Source organism: Megascapheus bottae, chromosome 9, assembly GCF_031878675.1.
Source record: "Megascapheus bottae isolate mThoBot1 chromosome 9, mThoBot2.hap1, whole genome shotgun sequence".
Classification (NCBI taxonomy): Eukaryota; Metazoa; Chordata; class Mammalia; order Rodentia; family Geomyidae; genus Megascapheus; species Megascapheus bottae.
In genome coordinates this window covers 55490730-55514595 of record NC_143517.1, presented here as the reverse complement: position 1 = coordinate 55514595, position 23866 = coordinate 55490730, and the positions used below count along the sequence as shown (strand labels likewise).

Below are 23866 nucleotides of genomic sequence, written 5' to 3'. Positions count from 1 at the left end.
TTGTGTTGGAAGTACGAGCGATGGATAGAATTGTTTGAATGATTAAGCCTAGGCATACACAGGTTCTAGCATCTTAATGCTGGGAAGCCAACATTGATTTCAGCAGTTGGGCTTTCACTTTAAGCAACTGCATATTTTAGGATTAATGCGGCTGTGGGGGGGGGGGGGAGTACCGGCGTCAAAGCACAAAGGTCCGCGGCGGGATGGGGGTGGGGATTAAATGATCGTCTAGGCGCCAAAGCGCTGTCACACTTCCAGGACACTGCACGTGAGTCCAGGAGTTTGGAGGGCGAGTCAGAGTGTGCGTGTGTGTGTGTGCGCGCGTGTGTGTGTCTGCTTTTGTTTGCATCTTTCGTTTTAACAATGCTGGGGGGCTGCAGGGAAGGGGAGGTGGGGAGGGAAGATGACGCCGTCCGGGTTTTCGAAAGTCTGGGTCCTGGGCTGCCACCACTCGCGGAGCTGGTGTGCACTGAAGACCCCGGCTCGAGCCCGGAGCCCCACGGCGAAGTGACTGGGCGGGGGAGGGGAGTCGGAGGGGAGCAGGGCTCCGTCTCGCAGGGCTGTCCTGGAGAGGGGGTGAACTGAACTTATGCCGTCCGCGTCAGGAGGTGCGGCTGGTGGGGGACCGACCAGAGGTGGAGCTGCCGGTGACAGTGGTACGGGACTGTCGGGTTGGGGGTGTGTGGGGTGCCGGCGACCTGAATCCAAAAGAGCCCGGGGCGTGGCCTCCGATGGGCGTGGCCTCCGATGGGCGTGGCCTGCGCCTCAGGGAAAGGCTGCGGGTCGGGGGGAGTCCCGCCAGCTCCTGATGAAAACGGGGGGCGGGAGGTCGTTTCTGAGACCTGGCCGTGACAGCAGGAGGGCGGAGCGCCGTGAAGAGACGACTGTCTTCCAGTGGGACCCGAGAGGCACCAGGCTGAGGGCGACAGTGGGCGGAGCTACCGGCGGCAAGGGGAGGGGCCGCGGCGAGGCTCGGGGGCGTGGCATCTGGGGGCGTGGCTTCTAGTGACAGGGGGCGGGGCGCGTCACCCCGTCCCGCGTCCAGCGGGTCCCGGGTAGCGGCCGGGGTCGCATCCTGGGGAGGCAGCGGGGTGTGGGCGTGGGGAGTGCGGCGCGGCGCGGGGTGGGGGCGCGTGGAGGACCCCGTCTCGGTCAGCTCTGTCTCCTCCCCCTCCGCCCCCGGCCGGTCTCTAGGGCCTACCCCTCTTCTCACGCTCTTACCCTGGGTCCCCAAGCTCCGAGGCCCGTCCGCGGGCCGGCCGAGTGGTTCCGGGTTTAGGGTTCACAGGTCAGAGTTGACTCCCAGAAAAGTGCAGACGGTTTGAAATGCAAGATGGCGGCGGCGGGTCTCTGAGAGGCGCGGCGGCCTCTGCAGGTAGCGGCGCGAGCGGGCTGGGCGGCGCGGGGCCCCGGCGGCGCGGGCAGCGGGTGGGAGCCCGGCGGCCCGCGGGGAGGGAGAGCGCGCGGCGCCGGGCGGCCGGAGGGAGGCGAGCGGGGCGCGGACCCGGGGGTGTGAGCCCGCCCGCGGCGAGGGGGGGTGGGCAGCCCGGGAGCGGGGCACCGGCCGCGGGGGACCGGCCGCGGGGGACCGGCCGCGGCTCCCGGGCGCCCTCGGGCCGGGGAGGGGCGGGTCTGGGAGGGGACTGTCTCCTCTCCCCACTTTTCGAGGAGATGGAGCGAGTTGGGGTGGTGCGGGGGTCCAGGGCCGGGCCCCCCTGGGGCAGCGTCGGGACTGGGGGGGGTCCCGGGCCTCCGTGCGGGCCTGGGGCCTGGGGCGCGCGCGGCGGGGTCGCGGGAGCCGAGCGCACCAGTTTGGGGAGAAGGCTGTGCCCCCATTTCGGGGCCAGGTGGTGTTCCCACTCCCGGGAAGACTCAGAGTTGAGTCCTGATGAACTCGAGCTAGGAGGGAGCCCCGAGTGTTGGGGGAGAAGTTGGTGGTGAGGATGGACATACTGTCTGGTGCCCTACAAGTAGACCGCTGGGGAGGGCGGCCCGGGGGAGGGCGGAGGACCAGGGCCCCGAAGAATCTGGGAGCTCCGGGGCCCGAAAGGAAGGACCCACGGGTGACCGGGATGAAGGGCAAGTGGAGGGAGCCAGAGGAAGCGGGGCTCGTGGCAGGAAGCCGTTTCCCGGCCGTGTGTATTTACACCAAAGTTAAAGCGAGGGACTTGACAAGTCCTTTGTGTCCGTGTGTCTCCTCTCCACGAATGACAGTCGGGAAGGAGCAGACTCCAGACTCCGAGAAGGCAAAGATCCGTGAGATACGCAGGGTCCATGAATGAGGAAGCTGGACGTGGGGGTGATAGGAGAGGAAGGCCAACAGAGCAGGCACCCCACAGCACTTTTCCATCCTCAGCCACTGTGTGTGTGTGTGTGTGTGTGTGTGGGAGAGAGAGAGAGAGGGGGGGGGGGAAGCAAGGCTGATGGAGAATTTGTGATGTGATTAGGTGGGATGGAAGGCAGGGAGTAATTCTCTGATGGGGGGGCAGGTGGAATAAAAGGAGCAAAGATAGGACATAAATCTCACGCTGGGCACATATACCTTGGCTCAGGAATAGGGAGGCAGTCATTAAACTGACTGTGTGTTGCATTGAGGTGTGTGTGTGTGTGTGTGTGTGTGTGTGTTGCGTTACACATACATAAGTGAACCTGTACATGTTTTAGAGTTGGTCATTGTTTCTTCGTCTTTGTGTTATATGGTTCTGCACCCAGCGTCTTTGGTTTCTGAAATTTTTCTTAAGAAGTCATTTGTTCTTAAACTGGCAGTGAGGATCAGCAAGAATTCTGAAGGGGATGTGGGCACTGCTGTACTTATAAATCAGTTTGTTTCTAATGTAGCAATTCTAACTCCTGATTTTAAGCAAAAGAAGTGTGAAAGCTGCCAGTGGCAATAATGGGGTAACAGGACATCAAAGAAAAAAGGCTTCAGTGAATGATTTTTTTTCCTTCAGTTTTTCTCTCCTTCCTCTAAGCGTTTTAAGGTTACACAGACTAATTTTAGGCAGGAGAAAAATACATATTCTTGAGTCTTTAATGTAAAATGATAGCATCTCTTTTTCTTTTTTAGAAGTACCTCTCTATATGCTTTCATAAGATTTAAATGAGAAAAACAGAATTCAGTAAGTGATGGTAGCTATGATTCATACAGATTTCTTGAGCCTTCTTCATTTTCAAAACAGCTTTAGCATCTTCACTGGAAATGAAAAGAGCCAGTTGAAGTATAAACTAGTTCAGAGCATCATATTTGGAACAGTAATATACATGTGTGCTGTTCTAGTGCACGTCACTCTAGTTTTCTGTTCGGTTCTGAACAGATTAGGCTGGATGAACCAGGGAGGTATGGGTACCAGATGGTTTTGCAAATATGCTAAGGCTGAAAACATAAATGTGCCTGTGTGGAAGATGCTCATTAGTTGCTTTATTTCCTTTATAGCTGAGATATCTGACTGGATTTGTATGTTCTTTTTTTTAATAAAAAAAAAAGGAATACCATTTTCTAGGTATTGGTAAAATTGATAGCATAGACATGGTTCATTTAGAAGGTTTTCTTCCTTTTATATCACATTTCACAATCAGATGGAAAGATGATGTGATGATATATGAATTCTTATGACAAGCACAAAATGTGTTATTTGAGTCTTTGTTTGCCATAAATTATGGCTTAATACTTTAAATGAAAATGCTATTAAAATAATTAAATTGATCACAGCTATAGTTGAGGAAATAACCTTTACATGTAAGCTGCAGCATTGTAGATTTGGGCTAAAAAGATTGCTTATTGGAATTTTAGGTGTCGAAAGTTCTGTACCCTAAGTTAATGTCATAGTTAATGCACTTATTCATGGAACTATTAGACATGATTTACTGTACTGTTTGTGGTAATAGCCAGCAATGAATTTTTTAAAATCAGCATACATTAGCTGTATGATGAGGGATTTTATTCTGACAGTTCCTTATAATGTGTACAGTGTTTTCCAGTCACCCCTTCTATTCCTCTCCTTTGCCTTCTCCCCTTTCTTGATAGAATATCAACAGGTTTCATTGTTTTAGTTTCATACATACAAACCATCAATTTCTACCATATTCATCTTCATTCACTGGCCTTGTTAATACCCAACCCTCTCCAGCAGAGCCTGATTCTCTTTCCCCATCCCTCCCTGTTGATCAACAGCTTTCATTGAAGCTCCTTATGCCATTTTCACATGTGCTCACTGTGTATCTCAATATTACTCACCTGCTGTCTTTCCCCTGTCTCTTCTGGGTAATCCCTTAGACTCACGTTGTATGTTCATTCATTCATGTATGTATGCATACCTGTGTATGTTTATATCTGTGCATGTGTCTTTTCAGTCTAGCTTCCACAAATGAATGAAAATATATGCTATGTTGAACTAGGCTTAGTTTTCTTATTTGGCTTTTTTATTCACCTCTAGAACCTTCAGTTTGACATTTTGCTGGCTAATTAGAAATAAGAGTCTGTCAGGCTTTTCTTCCTTAGACTGCTACTAATCATCTTTGCATCAGCCTCTGGAGTACTTAAAATCACAGGCATCAGCCACCATACTGGGACTGGGCCCATATCTTTTTTTTGTGCTTATCTTGCTCAGTATGATATATTCCCATTCTATCCATTTGTAGAAATGACATGATTTCATTTTCTTATGGCTATGTAATATGATGGTTTTATAAAACACCGTAACTATATTAGAGTAAGCACATGTAATTTTTTTGCTAATATCTGGATTTGAATTCAGGACCTGTGTTTGATTGGCTAATATTCTGTGTGTGTGTGTGTGTGTGTGTGTGTGTGTGTGTGTGTGTGTGTGTGTGTGTCTCGGTTGTGAGACTTGAACTCTGGGCCTGGGCATTGTCCCTGAGGTCTTCAGCTCAAGGCTACCACCCCACTCCTTGAGCTACAGCGACACTTTCAGTTTTCTGGTGGTTGATTGGAGGTAAGAGTCTCATGGACGTTGGTGCCTTGGCTGGCTTTGAACTGCTATCCTCAGATCTCAGACTCCTGAGTAGCTAGAATTACAGGCATGAGCCACCATGCCTGGCTTTGGCTAGTATTCTTATCACTTGAGCCACACCTTCAGCCTGGCTTTTTGCTGGTTATTTTAGTGTGGACTTTTATGGCCTTTTCTGCTCTGGCTGGCTTTGTGCCCAGTCCTGTGTATCTCAGACTCCTGAATAGGTAACATTGCAGCTGTGAACACCAGAGACTGGCTAGTAAATTTACTTTAAGTTTTTGGATATAAAGTCCTTTTTATTTTATTTTATTTTATTTTGTTGCTCATGGGGCTTCAATTCTGGGCCTGGGCACTGTTTCTGAGCTCAGCTCAAGGCTAGTTTTTGTGCCACAGTGCCATTTCCATTTTTCTGGTGATTAATTGGAGATAAGAGTAAGATTCTTGGCTGGGAGTTTGGCCTAGAGCTCTTGCCTAGCATGCATGAAGTACTGGGGGTTCGATTCCTCCGTACTCCATAAATAGAAAATGCTGAAAGCAGTGCAGTGGCTCAAGTGGCAGATAGCTATCCCTGAGAAAGCCCAAGGACAAAGACCCAGCACTGGCCAAGAGAAAGAGAGGGGGGGGAGGGAAAGAGGGGGCGGGAGAGAGAGACTCGCAGACTTTGCTGCCTGGACTGACATTGAACAGCAATTCTCAGATCTCAGCCTACTGAGTAGTTAGGACAAGCTTGAGCCATTGGTGGCCACCTGTAAAATCCTTTTTTTTTTTTTTTTTTGCCAGTCCTGGGCTTGAGCTCAGGGTGTGAGCACTGTTCTTGGACTTTCTCAAGGCTAGAGCTCTACCACTTGAGCCTCAGCACCACTTCCGGCTTTTTTCTATGTATGTGGTACCGAGGAATTGAACCCGGGTCTTCGTGCATGCTAGGCAAGCACTTTAACCACTAGGTCAAACCCCTAGCCCTATAAAATCCTTTTTATAATAATCCTAGCTACTCAGGAGGCTGAGATCTGAGGATCACCATTCAGAGCCAACCCTCAGGGTGGGGGGGGGGAAGCCAGCCCTATCAGAAATGTCCTCTTGAGACCTTTTTTTTTTTTTTTTTGCTAGTCTTGGGGCTTGAACCTCAGGGCCTGAGCACTGTCCTTGGGTTTTCTCAAGGCTAGAGCTCTACCACTTGGACCACGGCACCACTTCTGGCTTTTTCTATGTATGTGGTACAGAGGAATCAAACCCAGGTCTTTGTTCATGGTAGGCAACTCCTCTACCACTAAGCTAAACTCCTAGCCCCTGCTTGAGACTTTTATCTCCACTTAATCACTCATAAACCAGAAGTGGAGCTGTGGCTCAAAGTGGTAGGGTGATAGCTTTGAGCAAAAGAGCTCAGGGACAGTACCACACATCTTGAGTTCAAGCACGTGCACACACATATATATGTATGTGTGTATATATAATCTATATAATTTCAAAGGAAATCCTACGTGGTTTCAAAAGTAAGTTATATTTATTTGATACTGTTCTTGAGTAACAGCCAATACTGCTATAATATTATTGAAATAGTTATTGAATTCTTACTGTTTTTTCATTAGTAATCAGATTTGCATGACTGAAGTTGATTTATATTATAATTGGGATAAATATTTGAGCTCATTTCCAAGATAGGAATTTTATAGAATTTATTTTTAAAGTGAATATTAACATAGAAGTTGCCAGGTATTGTTTCCTTTATTTAGTCAGTCATGGGGCTTGAACTTGGGGACTAGATGCTGTCCTTGAGCTCCTTTTTTTTTTTTTTTTTGGCCAGTCCTGGAACTTGAACTCAGGGCCTGAGCACTGTCCTTGGACTTTCTCTCTCAAGGCTAGAGCTCTGCCACTTGAGCCACAGCACCACTTCCAGCTTTTTTTAAATGTATGTGGTACCGAGGAATTGAACCCGAGTATTCATGGTTGCTAGGCCATGTTCCCAGCCCCAGCCCGGACTGGTTTTTAACTGTGATCTTCAGAACTCGGCCTTGTGAGTAGCTAGGATTACAGGCATGAGCCACTGGTGCCTGGCTTCAGATTCTGTTTTGTTATTGGGGTGTGTGTGTGTGTGTGTGTATGCGAGAGAGAGAGAGAGAGAGAGAGAGAGAGAGAGAGAGAGAGAGAGAGAGAGAGGGGGGGGGGGGGAGGGGGAGAGGGGGAGAGAGAAAGAGAGAGAGAGAGAGAGAGAGAGTGAGTGCGCGCGCGCACACACACACACATGCCTGGCTGCATGGAGAATAGTACTAAGTAAGGACTGAATTCTGGCTTCTTGCTCTCTCTCTCGCTCTCTTGCTAATAGCTAGTGTTCTGCCACTGGAGCCATGGCTTTTGTCTGGCCATTTGCTGGTTATTGGAGACACAGTCTCCTGGACTTTTGTTTCCTGGCTGACTTTAAACATAATCCAGCAGATCTCAGCCTTCTGAGTAGTTACAATTAGTGATGACCACTGGCACCTGGCTTCCATATATGATTCTTGAAAGATAGTCTCAGTATTTTATTTAATCCTTTATGCACCTAAGAGGCAGAAAGATGTTTACCTATACATACACACATGTATGTATATATGTATACATGCCTATCCACATAAAGTTATATAATATAGACCTTTGGCCTTAATGAATTGTGTGGTAGACTTTATTTTTTTAAGTATGTATGAGTAGCTTCAGAATATTTATTCAAGGGAATTGAATAAATGTTATTTTTTAGTTTGTTTTGAAATAAGGTCTTGCTGTGTAGTCCAGGGTGGCCTCAAAATGAGATTCTTCTGCCTCATCCTGCTGAATGCAGAGATTATAGGCACACCCAACTTAAAATAAGTAATTTTTGAAGCAGGACTTCTATTTTCAGTTTTTAGACTGATTTTGAAAAAAATCATCAGAGCTTATCAAAACATTAAAATGGTAACTAAATGATATGCATGTTTATCATTAAAATAGTATCTGTCACTAAAGATTTGGAATTTAATGTTTCCCGTGTAATTTCTGACTTTATTCTCCTTTTAAAGGAGACAACCTATTTGGTTGTGTAGAAAAGTTTTTATAGTTCTTTCTTTTTCCCTTTTTTCTTTTGTCAGTCATGGGGCTTGGACTCTGGGTCTGGGCGCTGTCCCTGAGCTCTTCAGCCCAAGGCTACTGCTCTACACCTGGAGCCACAGCGCTACTTCCTGTTTTCTAGTAGTTAATTGGAGATGAGAGACAGGCTTTGGTGCCGGGGCTGGCTTTGAATCACTATCCTAAGATCTCAGCCTCCTGAGTAGCTAGGATTACAGGCATGAGCCACCAAGCCTGGCTAATATATTATTCTTTATGTGAGTGATTTATGAAATACAATAATGATGCATTTTAAGCTGTGTGTGTGTATGTGTGTATGAGAGAGAGAGAGAGAGAGACAGAGAGAGAGAGAGAGAGAGAGACAGAGAGAGAGAGAGAGAGAGGAGGTATTAAATATGCTCAATATCTGTCTGTTAAAGCCAGTTTATTCCAGCATGTTTTAATATATTCAGAAGTATGAAATGCGAAACAGTGTATTAGTTTAGTTCATCATTACCTTGATTTAAAATAGTTTGGGCCGGGAGTGTGGCCTAGCAGTAGAGTGCTTGCTAGCACGCATGAAGCTGTAGGTTCAATTCCTCAGTATCACATAAACAGAAAAAGCCAGAATGGTGCTGTGGCTCAAGTGGTAGAGTGGTAGCTTTGAGCAAAAGAAGCCATCGCCCATGCCCTGAGTTGAAGACCAGGACTGGCAAAACAAAAACAAAAAGCAAAAATATGCACAAAAACCTGGGTTCGATTCCTTGGTACCACATACATAGAAAAATAGCCAGAAGTGGTGCTGTGGCTCAAGTGGAAGAGTTCTAGCCTTGAGAAATCCCAAGGACAGTGCTCAGGCCCTGAGCTCAAGCCCAGGACTGGCAAAAAAAAAAAAAAAATTCTTACAAACAAAAAGCAAAAATAAAAAATATTGCATAACTTGTCAGCCAACAAAATACTCTTTGTAATATAACTCAAAGTTTATACTTTAATATCAGAACCATCTAGCATTCATATGTTTCCTCTAAAAACTTAAACTGTATTACTTTCTTCAATCTTCACAACAACCTTATGAGCTGAGTACTGTTTAACAAGTAGTACTGTACCATTTCACATATGAGGGCTGAGACAGGAGGGCAGTCACCTGTCAGAGGTACCCAGGCGGTAAAATGATAGTGCTGGGATTTGAATCTAGTTTGTTCCAGTGCATGGGCTCTTGCATCTTTATAGTTTGTCTACTGCCAAAACATCTTGTTCTGTTTTATTATATAATGTACATGGTTTGAGATCAGCTCTTCAGTTTCAGAAATCCACTCAACCTAAATTTAAAAAATACTCTGAATTACAAAGAAATGTTCTAAAGGAATCTCAATATTAGGAACCAAAATAGCACTAGACAAAGAGGATTTCCATTGAGAAGTCCAAAGTGCTGATTTGTTGCACGTCTAGTTACTTTGTGCTTATATGTGTATTAGCAGCTCTTCTCTAGACATACTTGTTCAGTAAAACATTTTGTATTTGCGCTGTAATTTAAGAATTGATTGAAATAGGTTAGCAATTTCCTACAAAATTAATAATTCATTTCAGAATATCACCTCTGTCTTCAGCAGCTGCTTCCTGTCTTCTAGTCCACATCCTGTAGATGGATAGCTAAGGAGTGGCTCTACAGGAGATAACAGGAAATGAAACTGTACAATCCCTGGCTACTACAGAGAGAAGGTCTCCATTGGACCTACCTGGAAAATGCTCTTTTGGTTTCATGGAAATAGTGTAATTATTGAACCTAAGTTTAACTCATCTAGGAAGTATTTCACTTCCTAGCTGATTTTTCTGCTTTTGCTAGTCCTGGGTTTTAAACACAGGGCCTGGGCACTGTCCCTGAGCTTATTTTGCTCAAGGCTAGTGCTCTACCACTTGAGCTGCAACTCCACATTTGTTTTTTGGTGGTTAATTGGAGATTAGAGTCTTGAGGACTTTTCTTCCCTGTCTGGCCTGGAACTGCAATCCTCAAATCTCTGCCTTCTGAATAGCTGGGATAACGGATATGAATCATAGGCCTAGTAGATGTTTTGATGTACTTAATTATTTCATGGTCTAAGAACGTTCTTTATAAACTTGTATATAATGTTAGGAATAATAAAAGAATAGGGTATGCAGGGAAAATCATCTTCCCTGTTGTTCATTTATTCACTGAATTTCATATCCATGCTTCAAGAACAATAAAAATGCCGTTATTCTTTAAAGCCCTGTTTCTTATTCTTCTAATAGGAGAAACAGTATGATTTTTTTGTTAAATTTTCCTGAGTGGTTTACCTACTCTGTGTAAACCAGACATTTTTAGATACTAATCTGAATTTTCAGAGAAAACTTTTAATTTTGGCTATATAATACTAGCATTTCACAACACACAGATTGCAATACTGTTTAGGAGTAGCAATGCAGTAAGATATAAATTCCAGCCACTGAGTTAGGTAATTTCATGTTCAAGGGGAGAGGATAAATTCTTACAACTTGTTATTAGCTTATCTTGCCAGCATCAGTAATTCCCTCCATTCTAGCTAATACAATTACCAGTAGGTATATGTACACACACATAAATGTATACTCTTAATCTTGGTTCTTAGTTTGACTAGGTTATCTTAAATGTAAGTTTTTTATTAAAGCTAACTTCAGTATTAATTTTTCATATTATAGACTATATATTCACGTTTTGCTGGCGTTTTTTTTTGTTTGTTTTTGTTTTTTTTCCAGTCCTGGGTTTGGGCTCAGGGCCTGAGCACTCTCTTTGGGTTTTCTTAAGGTTAGAGCTCTACCACTTGAGCCATAGCACCACTTCTGGCTTTTTTCTATGTATGTGGTACTGAGGAATTGAACCCCGGTCTTAGTGCATGCTAGGCAAGCACTCTACCATTAGGCCAAACTCCCAGCCTACACATTTTCAATTTTATTAAATAGTTTAATAGTTATGTGTTTATCTCATATTAGTAAAATTTTTAATCTGCAGTTTTGAATTTTGTGCTACCTTTTTTTTTTTTTTTTGGTTGGTCATGGGACTTGAGCTCTTCAGCTCAAGGCTGCCACCCTACCCCTTGAGCCACATTGCCACTTCCAGTTTTCTGGTATTAATTGGAGATAAGAGTTTCACAGACTTTAGTGCCTGAGCTGGCTTTGAACTGCAGTCCTCAGATTTCAGAGTAGCTAGGATTACAGGCATGAACCACCGTGCCTGGCATTTGTGCTATCTTTCAATATTTATCTTTAAAATTTTTATGACATAATATTTTCTCTCAGAAATTAAATTAATTTTTTTTGCCAGTCCTGGGCTTGAGCTCAGGGCTTGAGCACTGTCCTTGGACTTTCTCAAGGCTAGCACTCTACCACTTGAGCCTCAGCACCACTTCCGGCTTTTTGCTATCTGTGTGGGGTACCAAGGAATCGAACCTGGGTCTTTGTGCATGCTAGGCAAGCACTCTACCACTAGGCCAAACTCCCAGCCCCTAGAAATTATATTAGTTTTTATAAAGCTCCATGAACTATAAAATTTTCTGAGTCTAAATAATAAAATGCTGTTTTTGTAGGTGAAGACTCCGAGCTACTTCAGACCTGTTGTAACAATGGCCTGAGCTAACCACCTAACTTGAAGGGTGCCCTTCCATTGGAAAGAACACAATGCTGAGGAGGCCATGGCAAGTACGTGCTTGAGACAATCCAGAAACCTCAGATCCAGTGTGCTCACTTTACCTTCCATTATACTCTGTCTGGTTAATGATAAAACTTAAGTGAAAGAATGTACTTTAATCCTTTAACAACCACAAGAGTATTGACCAATTTTCAATAGAAAAAAGCATCATGCTTCAAAATGAATCTTACATGGCATATTGATGATTGATTTTTAAATTAATATTTGTCGAAGTCTGGCATGTGTCAGGCATGGTACTGGGTATTGTGTTAACAGAATAAACAAGACAGATGAAAGTCTTGAGGACAGAAGCTGCAGTGTGCTGAAACTGGGCTAGAAGTTTTATTATTCTTTGCCTATTTCCAAAAAATAAGCTTAAGACTCACATCAAGTTTCTGAAAATATATTTTCAACATATAGGCTACTAATAGTAACTATTATTTTAAAAATTAGGATATTGAATACTTTCAAATTAAGCTCTTATTTATATTAACGTTTCTAATATTTAAATATATGACAATATTTTACATACCTTCATGTTTATCTGATTAATTGGCCCTTATCAGCATTAGTTTATATACTATGTTTCAAATTGTGTCTCATTAAAAAAAATTACTCTTTCTTCTTTTTATTAACATACATTCCTTGTAGGGAGATGATGTCCATGATGCCATTTTCATACATGTATACAACGTATTCCAATCAAACCTATATCTTCAAGCTGGGTGCTGGTGACTCATTCCTGTAATTCTACCTAGTCAAGGCGCTGAGATCTGAAGATAGAAGTTGAAAGCCAGGAAGGTAGGAAAGTGTTTGAGATTCTTATCTCCAAGTAACCACCAGAAAACTGGAAGTGGTACTGTGGTTCAAGAGCTAGCCTTGACCAAAAGTGGTATGTGTGCTGGGCCTGGGATTTGAATGAAGACCTGTCACCTAAACTTTTGTATTCGGGCTAGCAGTCTACCACTTGAGCCACAGCTTAAGAAAGAGTCTCATGCCCAGACTGACTTTGAACTGCAATCCTTGGATTTCAGCCTCCTGAATAAGTAGGATTATGGGCATGAGCCTGGTACCCAGCTCCAGCCCTGCTTTTGGTAGGCCTTCAAATAGAGCTGGGCTGCCTGTCAGCCCACAGTACTTTCTAAATGGCAGTTTCTCTGGACTAATCCCATTTACAAAGGGAGATTGCTTTAAACTACACCATAAAAATTCTTACAGTATTTTTTACTCTTGCTTTTTCATTTAATATGTGTGCCTTTTTTGACATTTAGTTGCTTTAAAAAATCATGAAAAAAATGACAAAATGTATAATCCTAAACAAGTGGTATTTCTCACTCTCCCAGAAGAGTTTTTCAGAGACTAGAAAACAGTGTCAATTAGACTCTGTGTATCAAATGTATGGGACAAGGAAGCATTCTTACTCAGCCTCTTGAGCAGTTACACTGTTCCTGTTTCCCACAGGAAAACCTTCTTTGCTACTTGTCTAGAAGCCTACAAATGTGTTTGCTGTAGTTCTGACTATTTCTTTAATTGCACTGATTCCAGTTATCTTTTGTTGTTGTTGTTGTCAGTTATGGGGCTTGAACTCTGGGCATGGGCACTGTCCCTGAGCTCTTCAGCTCAAGGCCAGTGCTCTACCCTTTCACCCACAGCACCACTGTCAGTTTTCTGGTGGTTAATTAGAGATAAGACTCTCACTGACTTTTGTGCCTGGGCTGGCTTTGAACTGTGATCCTCAGATCTCAGCCTTCTGAGTAGCGAGGATAACAGCCACGGGCGCCCAGCCTAATTGCAGTTATTCTAAATGTGGATTGTTCTTTTCTTTGTCTACTAGTGTCTGACAGAGCACATGCTATCTGTATTGGTCATCACAGCATTCCCAGTGTCAACTCAGTGCCTGGCACATGCTTAACATTCCACATACTGTTCTTGTATTAATTTCTTGAAGGATCTTGGTTTATAGGTGAGAAACCTGAGGTTGAAATTGAGTAGCTTTTCCAGATACCACAGTGACAAAAGGTACTTCAAACCATGTGGTTTCATCCCGTGCCCCAAAGTCTGACTAAATTAATACTCTGAGCTTGGGTTTAACTTCCATAATATGGTATATTGTATTAAGGTCTTTGTTTCCTCCAAAATTATGACTTTATAAGAATCCTGATGATACTCTTTTTTTTTTTTTTTTTTTTTTTTTGTCAGTCATGGGGCTTGAACTCAGGGCCTGGGCGCTGCTCCTGACCTCTTTTGCTCAAGGCTAGCATTCTACCACTTTGAGCCATAACATCACTTCCTGGTTTTGGTGGTTCGTTGGAGGTAAGAGTCTCATGGACTTTCCTGCCCAGTGGGCTTTGAACCTCAATCCTATCTTAGCTTCCTGAATATCTAGGATTACAAGTGTGAACCACCAGTGCCCACCTTGCAGATTCTTACATGATGAATAATATACTGCCTTTAGTTTTGTTCGGAAAATCATGGTAAATTAAAGGTAGATTGTAACCAACAGTTTTAGAAGTAAAGAATTGTATTTCTCAGACCTATATGGTTGAATGTAGAAGTAAGCAGAGGTTGAAGCAATCAGAAATATATGAGCTAATCAGGGTTTTGTTTATTGGAAGCTATTTGTTAGTTTTTTGAGACAAGGTCTTAATCTCTTACTATGTTAAGTTAAAGCCTTTTTTGCAGGAGCTAGTCCTCTTAAGTAATTTCATTCATTTTTTTTAGAAAGGGTTTACAATTTAATGTTCAGTTTTGTGTACAGAACATTCTGACCACACTTACCCTTCCCACCTCTTCTTTTTCTGGTCCCAGCTACCTCACCCTACCAATCACATCGTTTCCACTAACTATTTCACATATGTACAGTTAGTATTACAGTCTTATTTGTCCAACATTCCCTTTTCTATTCATCACTTTCTCCTAACTCCCACCCCACTCAAAACATATTCTAGCTTCCTGAAATATGTTAAAAGTTTCCATCTGCTGTTGAGATTCATCAAAAAATATGTAATGTGTGTTTGAGAGGTTTTAGGGGAGATCTTACCACTTACTAGGTCAAGTGTGGAGCTCTGTTTCCTGAAAAGTGTCTTTCATTTAATGGAGTCTACTGTGCCTTCTCATAAGGACTTTGGTTTGCTCCATAATCTTTGGAGCGAGCTTTTTTTCTTTACTTCACCTAAGAAAGACACCATTAAATTTTGGCGGGAAATGAATGAGATCACTTTTGCTCATTTTATTCATTTGGATTTAGTTTAGACTTTGGAAACACTTAAAGGTTGACTGATTTAGCATCAGAAATTATTTTTGGTGGTGCTAGGGTATGAATTCACAGCCTTGTGCTTGTTGCAGAAGAGCTCAACCAGCTGAGCCATGCCTCTTGCTCAAAATTTTAAGTATTTTGGGCCAGGAGTTTGGCCTAGTGGTGGAGTGTTTGCCTAGCACACACGAAGATGGGGGTTCAATTCCTTGGTACCACATACATAGAAAAACCTGGAAGGGATGCTGTGTCTCAAGGAGTAGAGTGCTAGCCTTGAAAAAGCCCAAGGACAGTGCTCAGGCCTTGAATTTAAGACCCAGGACTGGCAAAAAAAAAAAAAAGTATTTTGATTGCAACATTTATTAAAAATTGTGTTTATTTTTAATGATTTAATATCACTTTGTGAATTACAGTTATTATTATTTGAGATGATATCCCTGGGCCCTATTGGAATTTATAGGGCTATTTTCCTTTTCCTGTTAGTTCAATTAAATATTTAGTGATTACTTACTTGACTAGCCCCTCGTACTCAATGGAGATAACAGACATGAATGAGATTTCAGTCAAAATAGTTCAGTGGGAAAGTGTTGTATTGAAGATATAAAGGTGCTTTGATCAGTCCGAGTTTTGGAGACATTTGGGGTTTAGGGGTTTTTTTGGGGGCGGGTGGGGAGCTGTCCTGGGACTTGAACTCTGGGCCTGGGTACTGTCCCTGAGCTCTTCAGTTCAAGGTTACCACCCTACCCTTTGAGCCACAGCCCCACCATGGAGACTTTTTTGAATCACATAAAATTATGGCTAGAAAAAAAGTATGGTATATAGTATTAATAAGAAGACCAAATGTAGAGATGTTGAAGTAGGGATGGAAACATATCTTTGCTTTGCTACAGTATGGTAAGTGCCAGACTAGAAATAAGCAAGAAGCTATGGGACTAAGTTAAAGAGAATGATTGTTCTAGAATGGATAGAGGGATCGTCACATCAGGTATACAAAGTAACCTAGCAAGGGAAATGGGTACCAAGACATGTGAAAGGGTATCAATGTACGTGAATTAATGCACCTTCTATCTGGCAAATATCATGTAACCCTTTTACTAATTACAATAAAAAATGCAAAAAAAAAAAAAAAAACCCAAAGTAACCTAGCATCAAGAATGGGCTGAGTAAAGTTCCGAAAATGGGTTGCGTGTTCCAGGAAAGGCAGTCAGGTCTATGGAAAGAACATAGTGGGACAGGAGGAAGGAAGAAATTGAGGCATAAGTCTGAGGTTGGGGTAGGATAGTGAAGGCAATTCTATATTCCTTAGGGAGCTAGAACTACAGAGTGCCCCACGGCAGTGGTGTGATTCTAGTAGTATACAGAATGATTAACATAACATCTCTGACTTTGATCTTTCATCTTCTACTATTTTTTTGCCATACTTAATCTTGCTTTTGGTTAAATGAGCCAGACCAGTAGCAAGAAAACAAGCGATGGATTGAATTTCTTACACATATAATGACCATCGGTTTTTTGGTATCTGCAGCTTTTATGGTTTGAAAGATCCTTTCTTTTAAGAAATTGCCATTTTACATTGCCAAAGTAGGCCCTTTTCTTCTTCCTTTCTAATATCCAGCCAACCAAAAGATTCAAACAAACCAGTGTGGGTCTGACCCATGAGTACCATGCAATATCTTCATGGATTTGGTTTGGAGACAACCATCTATTGTAGCCTAATGTGTTTTCTGATTCTTATCTGAATGTAGATCTTTATAACTGAGTCATGCAGCAACTTTAAATGAGTGAAATATAACCATAATTTGCTTAAATGGTCATTGCCACTCATTTTAAATTTATTTCAATGTAGGTGATTGGTGTTGTGCTTCAAAAATTTCAGCAGTTCAACAGTATTTTAACTGTCAACAGTAAGCTCTTTACTTGATTGCACCATGGAAAAGCTGCTAATGAGACTTGTTGAGCATAAAAGTGGACTTGAAGAAGCAAAAGCCATTGTTTTCAAATGAAGAATTTTGAATGGTTTTAAGCCTCAATGCTTTTCAATCAGCATTGAGATTTTCCCCCCTAACATCGGAATGGCAAGCAGGCGGAAGTCTACAACACCTTGCATGGTCCTTGCTAGCGAACAGGATCCAGATCTTGAGTTGATATCGGATTTGGATGAAGGTCCTCCTGTACTTACACCAGTGGAAAATGCCAGAGCAGAGAGTATCTCAAGTGATGAAGAAGTCCCTGAGTCTGTGAGTTCTGACAATCAGCAAAATAAAAAAGTTGAAGGTGGCTATGAATGTAAATATTGTAGTTTCCAAACTCCAGATCTAAACATGTTTACTTTTCATGTGGATTCAGAACATCCCAATGTAGTACTAAATTCATCTTACGTTTGTGTTGAATGCAATTTCCTTACCAAAAGGTATGATGCACTTTCTGAGCATAATATGAAATATCACCCAGGAGAAGAGAATTTCAAGTTGACGATGGTGAAACGTAACAACCAGACAATCTTTGAACAAACAATAAATGATCTGACCTTTGATGGTAGTTTTGTTAAAGAAGAAAATGTAGAACAAGCAGAATCTGTAGAAGTTTCTTCTTCGGGAATCCCTCTCAGTAAAACGCCTATCATGAAAATGATGAAAAATAAAGCTGAAAACAAACGGATCACAGTCCATCATAACTCATCTGAGGACATACCTGAGGAGAAAGAAAAGGAAATCAAACCAGACAGGGAAGAAAAGGTAGAAAATGCCAATTCTTCAGCTTCAGAATCTAACACCAGTACTTCCAGTGTAAGCAGAGTACATTCAAATACTGCCAGCACAGTTGTGACGCCGGCAGCAGTTCTTCCCGGACTGTCCCAGGTCATAACTGCCATGTCTGCTCAGCCCAACTCCAGCTTGATTCCCAAAGTCTTAATCCCCGTGAATAGCATTCCTGCCTACAATGCTGCCCTAGACAACAATCCTCTCCTATTGAACACCTACAACAAGTTCCCCTACCCAACAATGTCAGAGATTACAGTTCTTTCAGCTCAAGCAAAATATACTGAAGAACAGATCAAGATATGGTTTTCAGCTCAACGCCTAAAACATGGTGTTAGTTGGACTCCCGAAGAAGTAGAGGAGGCGAGAAGAAAGCAATTTAATGGGACAGTACATACTGTGCCTCAGACCATAACTGTCATCCCCACCCACATTTCCACAGGGAGTAATGGCTTACCATCGATTCTACAGACATGTCAAATAGTTGGTCAGCCGGGTCTGGTCCTCACTCAAGTGGCTGGAACAAACAGCTTGCCAGTCACAGCACCCATAGCTTTGACAGTGGCCGGGGTTCCAAATCAGACTAGTGTCCAGAAAAGCCAAGTCCCTGCTGCCGCTCAGCCTGCTGCAGAAACCAAGCCAGCCAGTGCAGCACTTCCACCCACCCAGAATGCCAAACCCGAAACTGCACTGGTAAACCCTGATTCATTTGGCATCCGGGCCAAAAAGACAAAAGAGCAACTGGCAGAATTAAAGGTTAGCTACCTTAAAAGTCAGTTTCCCCACGACTCAGAAATTGTCAGACTTATGAAAATAACAGGCCTGACAAAAGGTGAGATTAAAAAATGGTTTAGTGATACGAGGTACAATCAGAGAAACTCAAAGAGTAATCAGTGCTTACATCTCAACAGTGATGCCTCTGCCACCATTATCATAGACTCCAGTGACGAGACCACGGAGCCCCCACCCGTGACGACTTCACAGCCTAAACAGTCCTGGAATCCCTTTCCCGACTTCACTCCCCAGAAATTCAAAGAGAAAACTGCAGAACAACTCCGGGTCCTGCAGGCCAGTTTTCTCAACAGCTCCATACTGACAGAAGAAGAATTAAATAGGTTAAGAGCGCAAACCAAACTTACAAGAAGAGAAATTGATGCTTGGTTTACAGAGAAGAAGAAATCAAAAGCTTTAAAGGAAGAAAAAATAGAAATTGATGAAAACAATGCCAGTAGTTCCAAAGAAGAAGCTGGGGAAACTTCTCCCCAAGAAGAACCAGTCACCCCCAAGTCAGGGAGTACGGGCAAGATATGCAAGAAAACCCCCGAGCAGTTGCACTTGCTTAAAAGTGCATTTGTCCGAACACAGTGGCCGTCACCTGAAGAGTATGACAAGTTGGCCGAAGAAAGTGGACTTGCCAGGACCGACATTGTTAGTTGGTTTGGCGACACCCGTTATGCTTGGAAGAACGGAAACCTGAAATGGTACTACTACTATCAAAGCGCCAATTCAGGCAGAATGAATGGTCTGTCTTCCCTTAGGAAAAGAGGTAGAGGGAGACCCAAAGGACGAGGTAGAGGAAGACCCCGGGGGCGACCCAGAGGCGGCAAAAGAATTAACAACTGGGACCGGGCACCATCATTTATAAAATTTAAAACTGGAACTGCCATACTTAAGGATTATTACCTGAAGCACAAATTTCTTAATGAGCAAGACCTGGATGAACTTGTCAACAGATCACATATGGGCTATGAGCAGGTCAGAGAGTGGTTTGCAGAAAGACAGAGACGATCCGAGTTAGGTTTAGAATTATTTGAGGAGAATGAGGAGGAAGAGGAAGTTGTTGAGGATCAGGAAGAAGATGAAGAAGAAACAGATGACAGCGATACTTGGGAACCCCCACGGCATGTGAAGCGGAAGCTTTCTAAAGCGGATGACTAAAGTGTGTAAGTTTTCACCTGAGTGTGTTACAACCATGCGTAGTACCTTATAGAATAATTTATTTTTTAAATACTTTTCCCCAGTAAGAGGACTAGAGGTCATTAGGATAGCCGAGACATATGAATGATGATCAGGTGTACTTTGATTATTATATACAGTTTAATGTTGCTTTAATGATTAATGTTGCTTTTAAGTACCAGTCCTGGAACTTGAAATTAGGGTCCGGGTGCTGTCACTGAGGTTTTTTAGCTCAAAGCAAGTGCAGTCTTCCACTTGAGCCACTTCTGGTTTTTTCATGGTTAATTGAAGATTAAAGTTACACAGACTTTTCTGCCTGGGTTGGCTTCAAACCTTCATTCTCAAATCTCAGTATCCTGAGTATAGGATTTCAGGCATGATTCATTGGCACCTGGCATGATTTTTTTTTAATGTAAAAGAATTTCAGCTTGGCCCAGAAGCATGGCCTAGTGGCAGAGTGCTTGCCTAGCATGCACGAAGCCCTGGATTCCATTCCTTAGTATCCCATACACAGAAAAAGCTGGAAGTGGTGTTGTTGCTCAAGTGGTAGAGCACTAGCCTTGAGAAAGAACAAGGACAATGCTCAGGCACTGAGTTCAGGCCCCAGGAATGGCAAAAACTTTATAAAAAAAAAAAAAGAATTTTAGTTTGTTTCAAAGGAAAGTTATCTACCTGTAAAACAAGAGACAGGGAACCAAACACTGAAGGTAAATAAAATGAAGTTCTTGTGATCCTCCCTTCATTAAAGCTTAAATTTTTTTTTTCTATTTAAGGAAAGAATTTAAAAACTAAAACTAGGGTTATGGGTGTAGTCTAGTGGTAGAGTGCTTGCCTAGCATGCATGAAGCTCTGGCTTCAATTCCTCGGTACCACATAAACAGAAAAAGCCAGAAGTGGTGCTGTGGCTCAAATGGTAGAGTTCAAGAAGAAGGGGAAAAGTATACTGAAGGAAGGTGACTTCCTGCAGGGTGAGGATCATTCAGTGTTAAGCTACAGTTTAAAGCACTTTATGTATTAAAATTGTTTAATATCTTTTTTTTCTTTTTCTTTTAAAAGTCAAACCTCTATAAATTCCTGTTTGCTTAGGTGTATCTATGATTGAGAACCTGTAATCAAAATTATTTCTTAGGGCCAGGACTGTGGCCTAGTAGTAGAATGCTTGCCTAGCATGCACTAAGCCCTGGGTTCAATTCCTTAGTACCACATATACAGTGAAAGCTAGAAGTGGTGCTGTGGCTCAAATGGTAGAACGCTATCCTTGAGAAAGCTCAAGGACAGTGCCCTGAGTTCAAGCTCCAGGACTGGCAAAAAATAAAACAAACAAACATCTGGCTAGATATAGTCATACATACTTATAGCCTAGCGGTTTGGAGATACAGATGGGAAGATGGTAAATTAAGGCTGGTCTGGATAGTGAAACTATCTCAAAACAAAATGACTAGTCTTAAAAATAGAAACAAATATGGAATAAATATGAAAGATTTTAGTATGTTCCTTAATATAAATTATATTAATCAGAATTTTACAACAACCAGGCACCAGTGGCTCATGCCTGTAAGCCTAGCTACTTGGGAGGCTGAAATCTGAAGATTGTGGTTTGAAGCCAGCCCAGGCAGGAAAGTTTGTGAGACTCTTAACTCCAGTAAACTACCAAAGAAAGGCCAGAACTGGATCTGTGGCTCAAGAGGTAAAGCACTAGCCTTGAGTATAAAAACTCAGAGACAGCACCCGGGCCCTGAGTTCAAACCCGCAGACAGGCACACACATACAAAAATTACTGTGATTGTAAATCTGCTACCTAGTTTGGAGTTAGGACTTTAGTACTTTATTTTTTGAATTCAGAAATAGGTTTTATTCTGTTCTATTTTGTGTTTGGGAGCATTCCAGGATAAAGCACACAGTTTTGCAGACAACGAAGTTATCATTAAACTTATATGTCTGTCTGTAGGCCGAATAACATCATGGTAGCAGAAATTACTGCAGATAGGGAGGCACTGAAGAATAGACCCTCATAATTATTACATGCAAGCATGTTCCTTTTCTTCCTACATCTATAACCCATTGGTCAGCTCTTACTTTTTTTTTTTCTTTTTCTGTTTTTTTGTTTTTTGCCAGTCCTGGGGCTTGAGCTTAGGGCCTGAGCACTGTCCTTGGGCTTTCTCAAGGCCAGAGCTCTACCATTTGAGCCTCAGCACCACTTCCACCTTTTTTCTATGTATGTGGTATCAAGGAATCGAACCCAGGTCTTTGTGCATAATAAGCAAGCACTCTACCACTAGGCCAAACTCCCAGTCCATGTTTTCTTATTGTACTTAATTCCCATATCCCCATGCTCTGGCATGTTCATTTTCAGTTATTCCCATAGATCTTAATATGTGCTAGGTGATAGTCTTCTTAGCTAACATATAGGGAAGAACAACAGATAACTAAAAATGTACCTATTTTAATAAGCAGTATAAATCTCATCCTAGGTTATAGAGCATAATCATTGTAAGTCATAAAAAGCTAAACGGTTTTGTACAGCTTTATCCTGAAGGCCCAACTGTCTACCTCCTTGTGTCAGCAAGCTTCAGGACAGGCCTCGTTCTGACCCAGATGCATAAAATATTTCTTAATAGGCCTTTTTTTTTAATTGCTAAACACAGAATGTACACTCGGCAAGATTAAATCAACAAATTTGTTTCTGTAGTGAATTGTTACAACCTCTGCAGTGATTTTTCTGGTGAATTGTAAACTTCTAAAACTAAGGTGAACCTTTCCATATAGCTTATTAGAAGTTTAAATTTAGTGGGTAATTCTTACATTTATATTAGCACTGTTGTGGCTACTAATTATAGTAAAACGTTTTTTTTCACCTAAAGCTTCAGCTTTAAAAAAAAATGGTGTTGTTGCTTAGGCTGATTCCTAGCTAGCTGAGGCAAAAAGCTCACCTGATGCCTTTTAACCATTGGCTGCTGGGCAACGTCACACATCTGTCATCCCAGCTATGTAGGAGGCTGAGATTGGGTAGGTGGCAGTTCCTGCCCAGCCTGGGAAAACAGTATATGAGACTTTTATCTTGACAGAAGAAGCTGAGTGGTGGCACAGATATGTCAGAAAACAGAACATAAGGATGATCACAGTCCAGGCATGCACCTAGGCCTGTCTCAAAATAACCAATACAGACAAGGTCTAAAAGTGTGGCTCCGCAGCAGAGCACCTGCCCTAAAGCACTGGGCCCCAAGTTCAAACTCTTTAACATGTACTACCAAAAACTCCCAAATGCTATATGTTTATTCATGTACTTTTTGGTAAATACAGGAGCTTTTAAACAAGAGCCTAAAATTATAAAACATTAATTACTATGTCACTGTTGACATAAAATAAAGTTTCAGTTATAGGGAATTCACCATAGATTTCCTCCAAAAGTTTTTTTTCTTCATTTAAAATATACGAAGCTCAATAATACAGTTACCAAAACCTTTCTCAAGTAGCCACTATAGTAAGTGAAGTACATATATCTTCAGCACATTTATCATTTGCACATGCCAGCCTTGTGTTTTTGAAATTTGATAATTATAAATACTGACAATGAAATATAATTTCTTACTAATGATTTCTATAAACAAATCCAGAAAAGTGATAAACATCTGTAAGCAAATCTTTCACCCGAAGTCTAGAGAACTCTTGAGATGTGTGTTGTAGGTGATCTCAGTGTCAGTAAGAAAACAGGATGCAGGGCTGGGAGTTTGGCCTAGTGGTTAAAGTGCTTGCCTAGCATGCATGAAGACCCGGGTTCGATTCCTCGGTACCACATACATAGAAAAAAAGCCGGAAGTGGTGCTGAGGCTCAAGTGGTAGAGCTCTAGCCTTGAGAAAGTCCAAGGACAGTGCTCAGGCCCTCAGCTCAAGCCCAAGACTGGCAAAAAAAAAAAAAGAAAAGAAAACAGGATGCGTTGTCATTGGCAATTGATACCATTTTTGCTCTTAAAAGTAGTAAAAAGTAAAAAAATAGCTTTCTTTAAAGTTTCAGCTTTTTGTGATGTTTTTCTTTTATAGCTGCTTAAAATGTTGAAGGAGACTTAATTCTTCAACTCAAGATGTCTGAGTTACTGTGAATGGGCCCAATCTTTGGTGACACTGAAAATGTTATGAGGCATACACACTCTGAAAACAAAAACAAAAAAATAAACAAAAAAACAGGATCCAATATCCAAAA

The 23866-nt window shown here is 42.3% G+C and overlaps 1 protein-coding gene and 1 long non-coding RNA gene across 5 annotated transcripts in view; one reads left to right on the top strand and one right to left on the bottom strand.

Annotated features, from left to right (window-relative positions):
• Window positions 1–1471, bottom strand: part of LOC150059205 (uncharacterized) — a 59453-nt gene extending 57982 nt beyond the window's left edge. Inside the window, exon 1 of the long non-coding RNA XR_016536698.1 lies at window positions 1222–1471. This is a non-coding gene — a long non-coding RNA (uncharacterized LOC150059205). The remainder of the gene's footprint in view (window positions 1–1221) is intronic.
• On the top strand, window positions 1186–23866 carry Zhx1 (zinc fingers and homeoboxes 1). 4 transcript variants are annotated; one of them, XM_090339345.1, is made up of 6 exons: window positions 1187–1375; window positions 11600–11711; window positions 12352–12501; window positions 13900–14013; window positions 16800–19655; window positions 23707–23866. In XM_090339345.1, exon 5 carries the CDS (start codon window positions 17026–17028, stop codon window positions 19648–19650), a length of 2625 nt encoding a protein of 874 aa, XP_090195471.1. In that variant the 5' UTR covers window positions 1187–1375; window positions 11600–11711; window positions 12352–12501; window positions 13900–14013; window positions 16800–17025; the 3' UTR covers window positions 19651–19655; window positions 23707–23866. The 4 variants fall into 4 exon arrangements, with proteins under 4 accessions (XP_090195473.1, XP_090195471.1, XP_090195470.1 ...); XM_090339347.1 differs by lacking the exon at window positions 12352–12501 and having other exon boundaries at window positions 1186–1375; window positions 16800–19651; XM_090339344.1 differs by lacking the exon at window positions 12352–12501.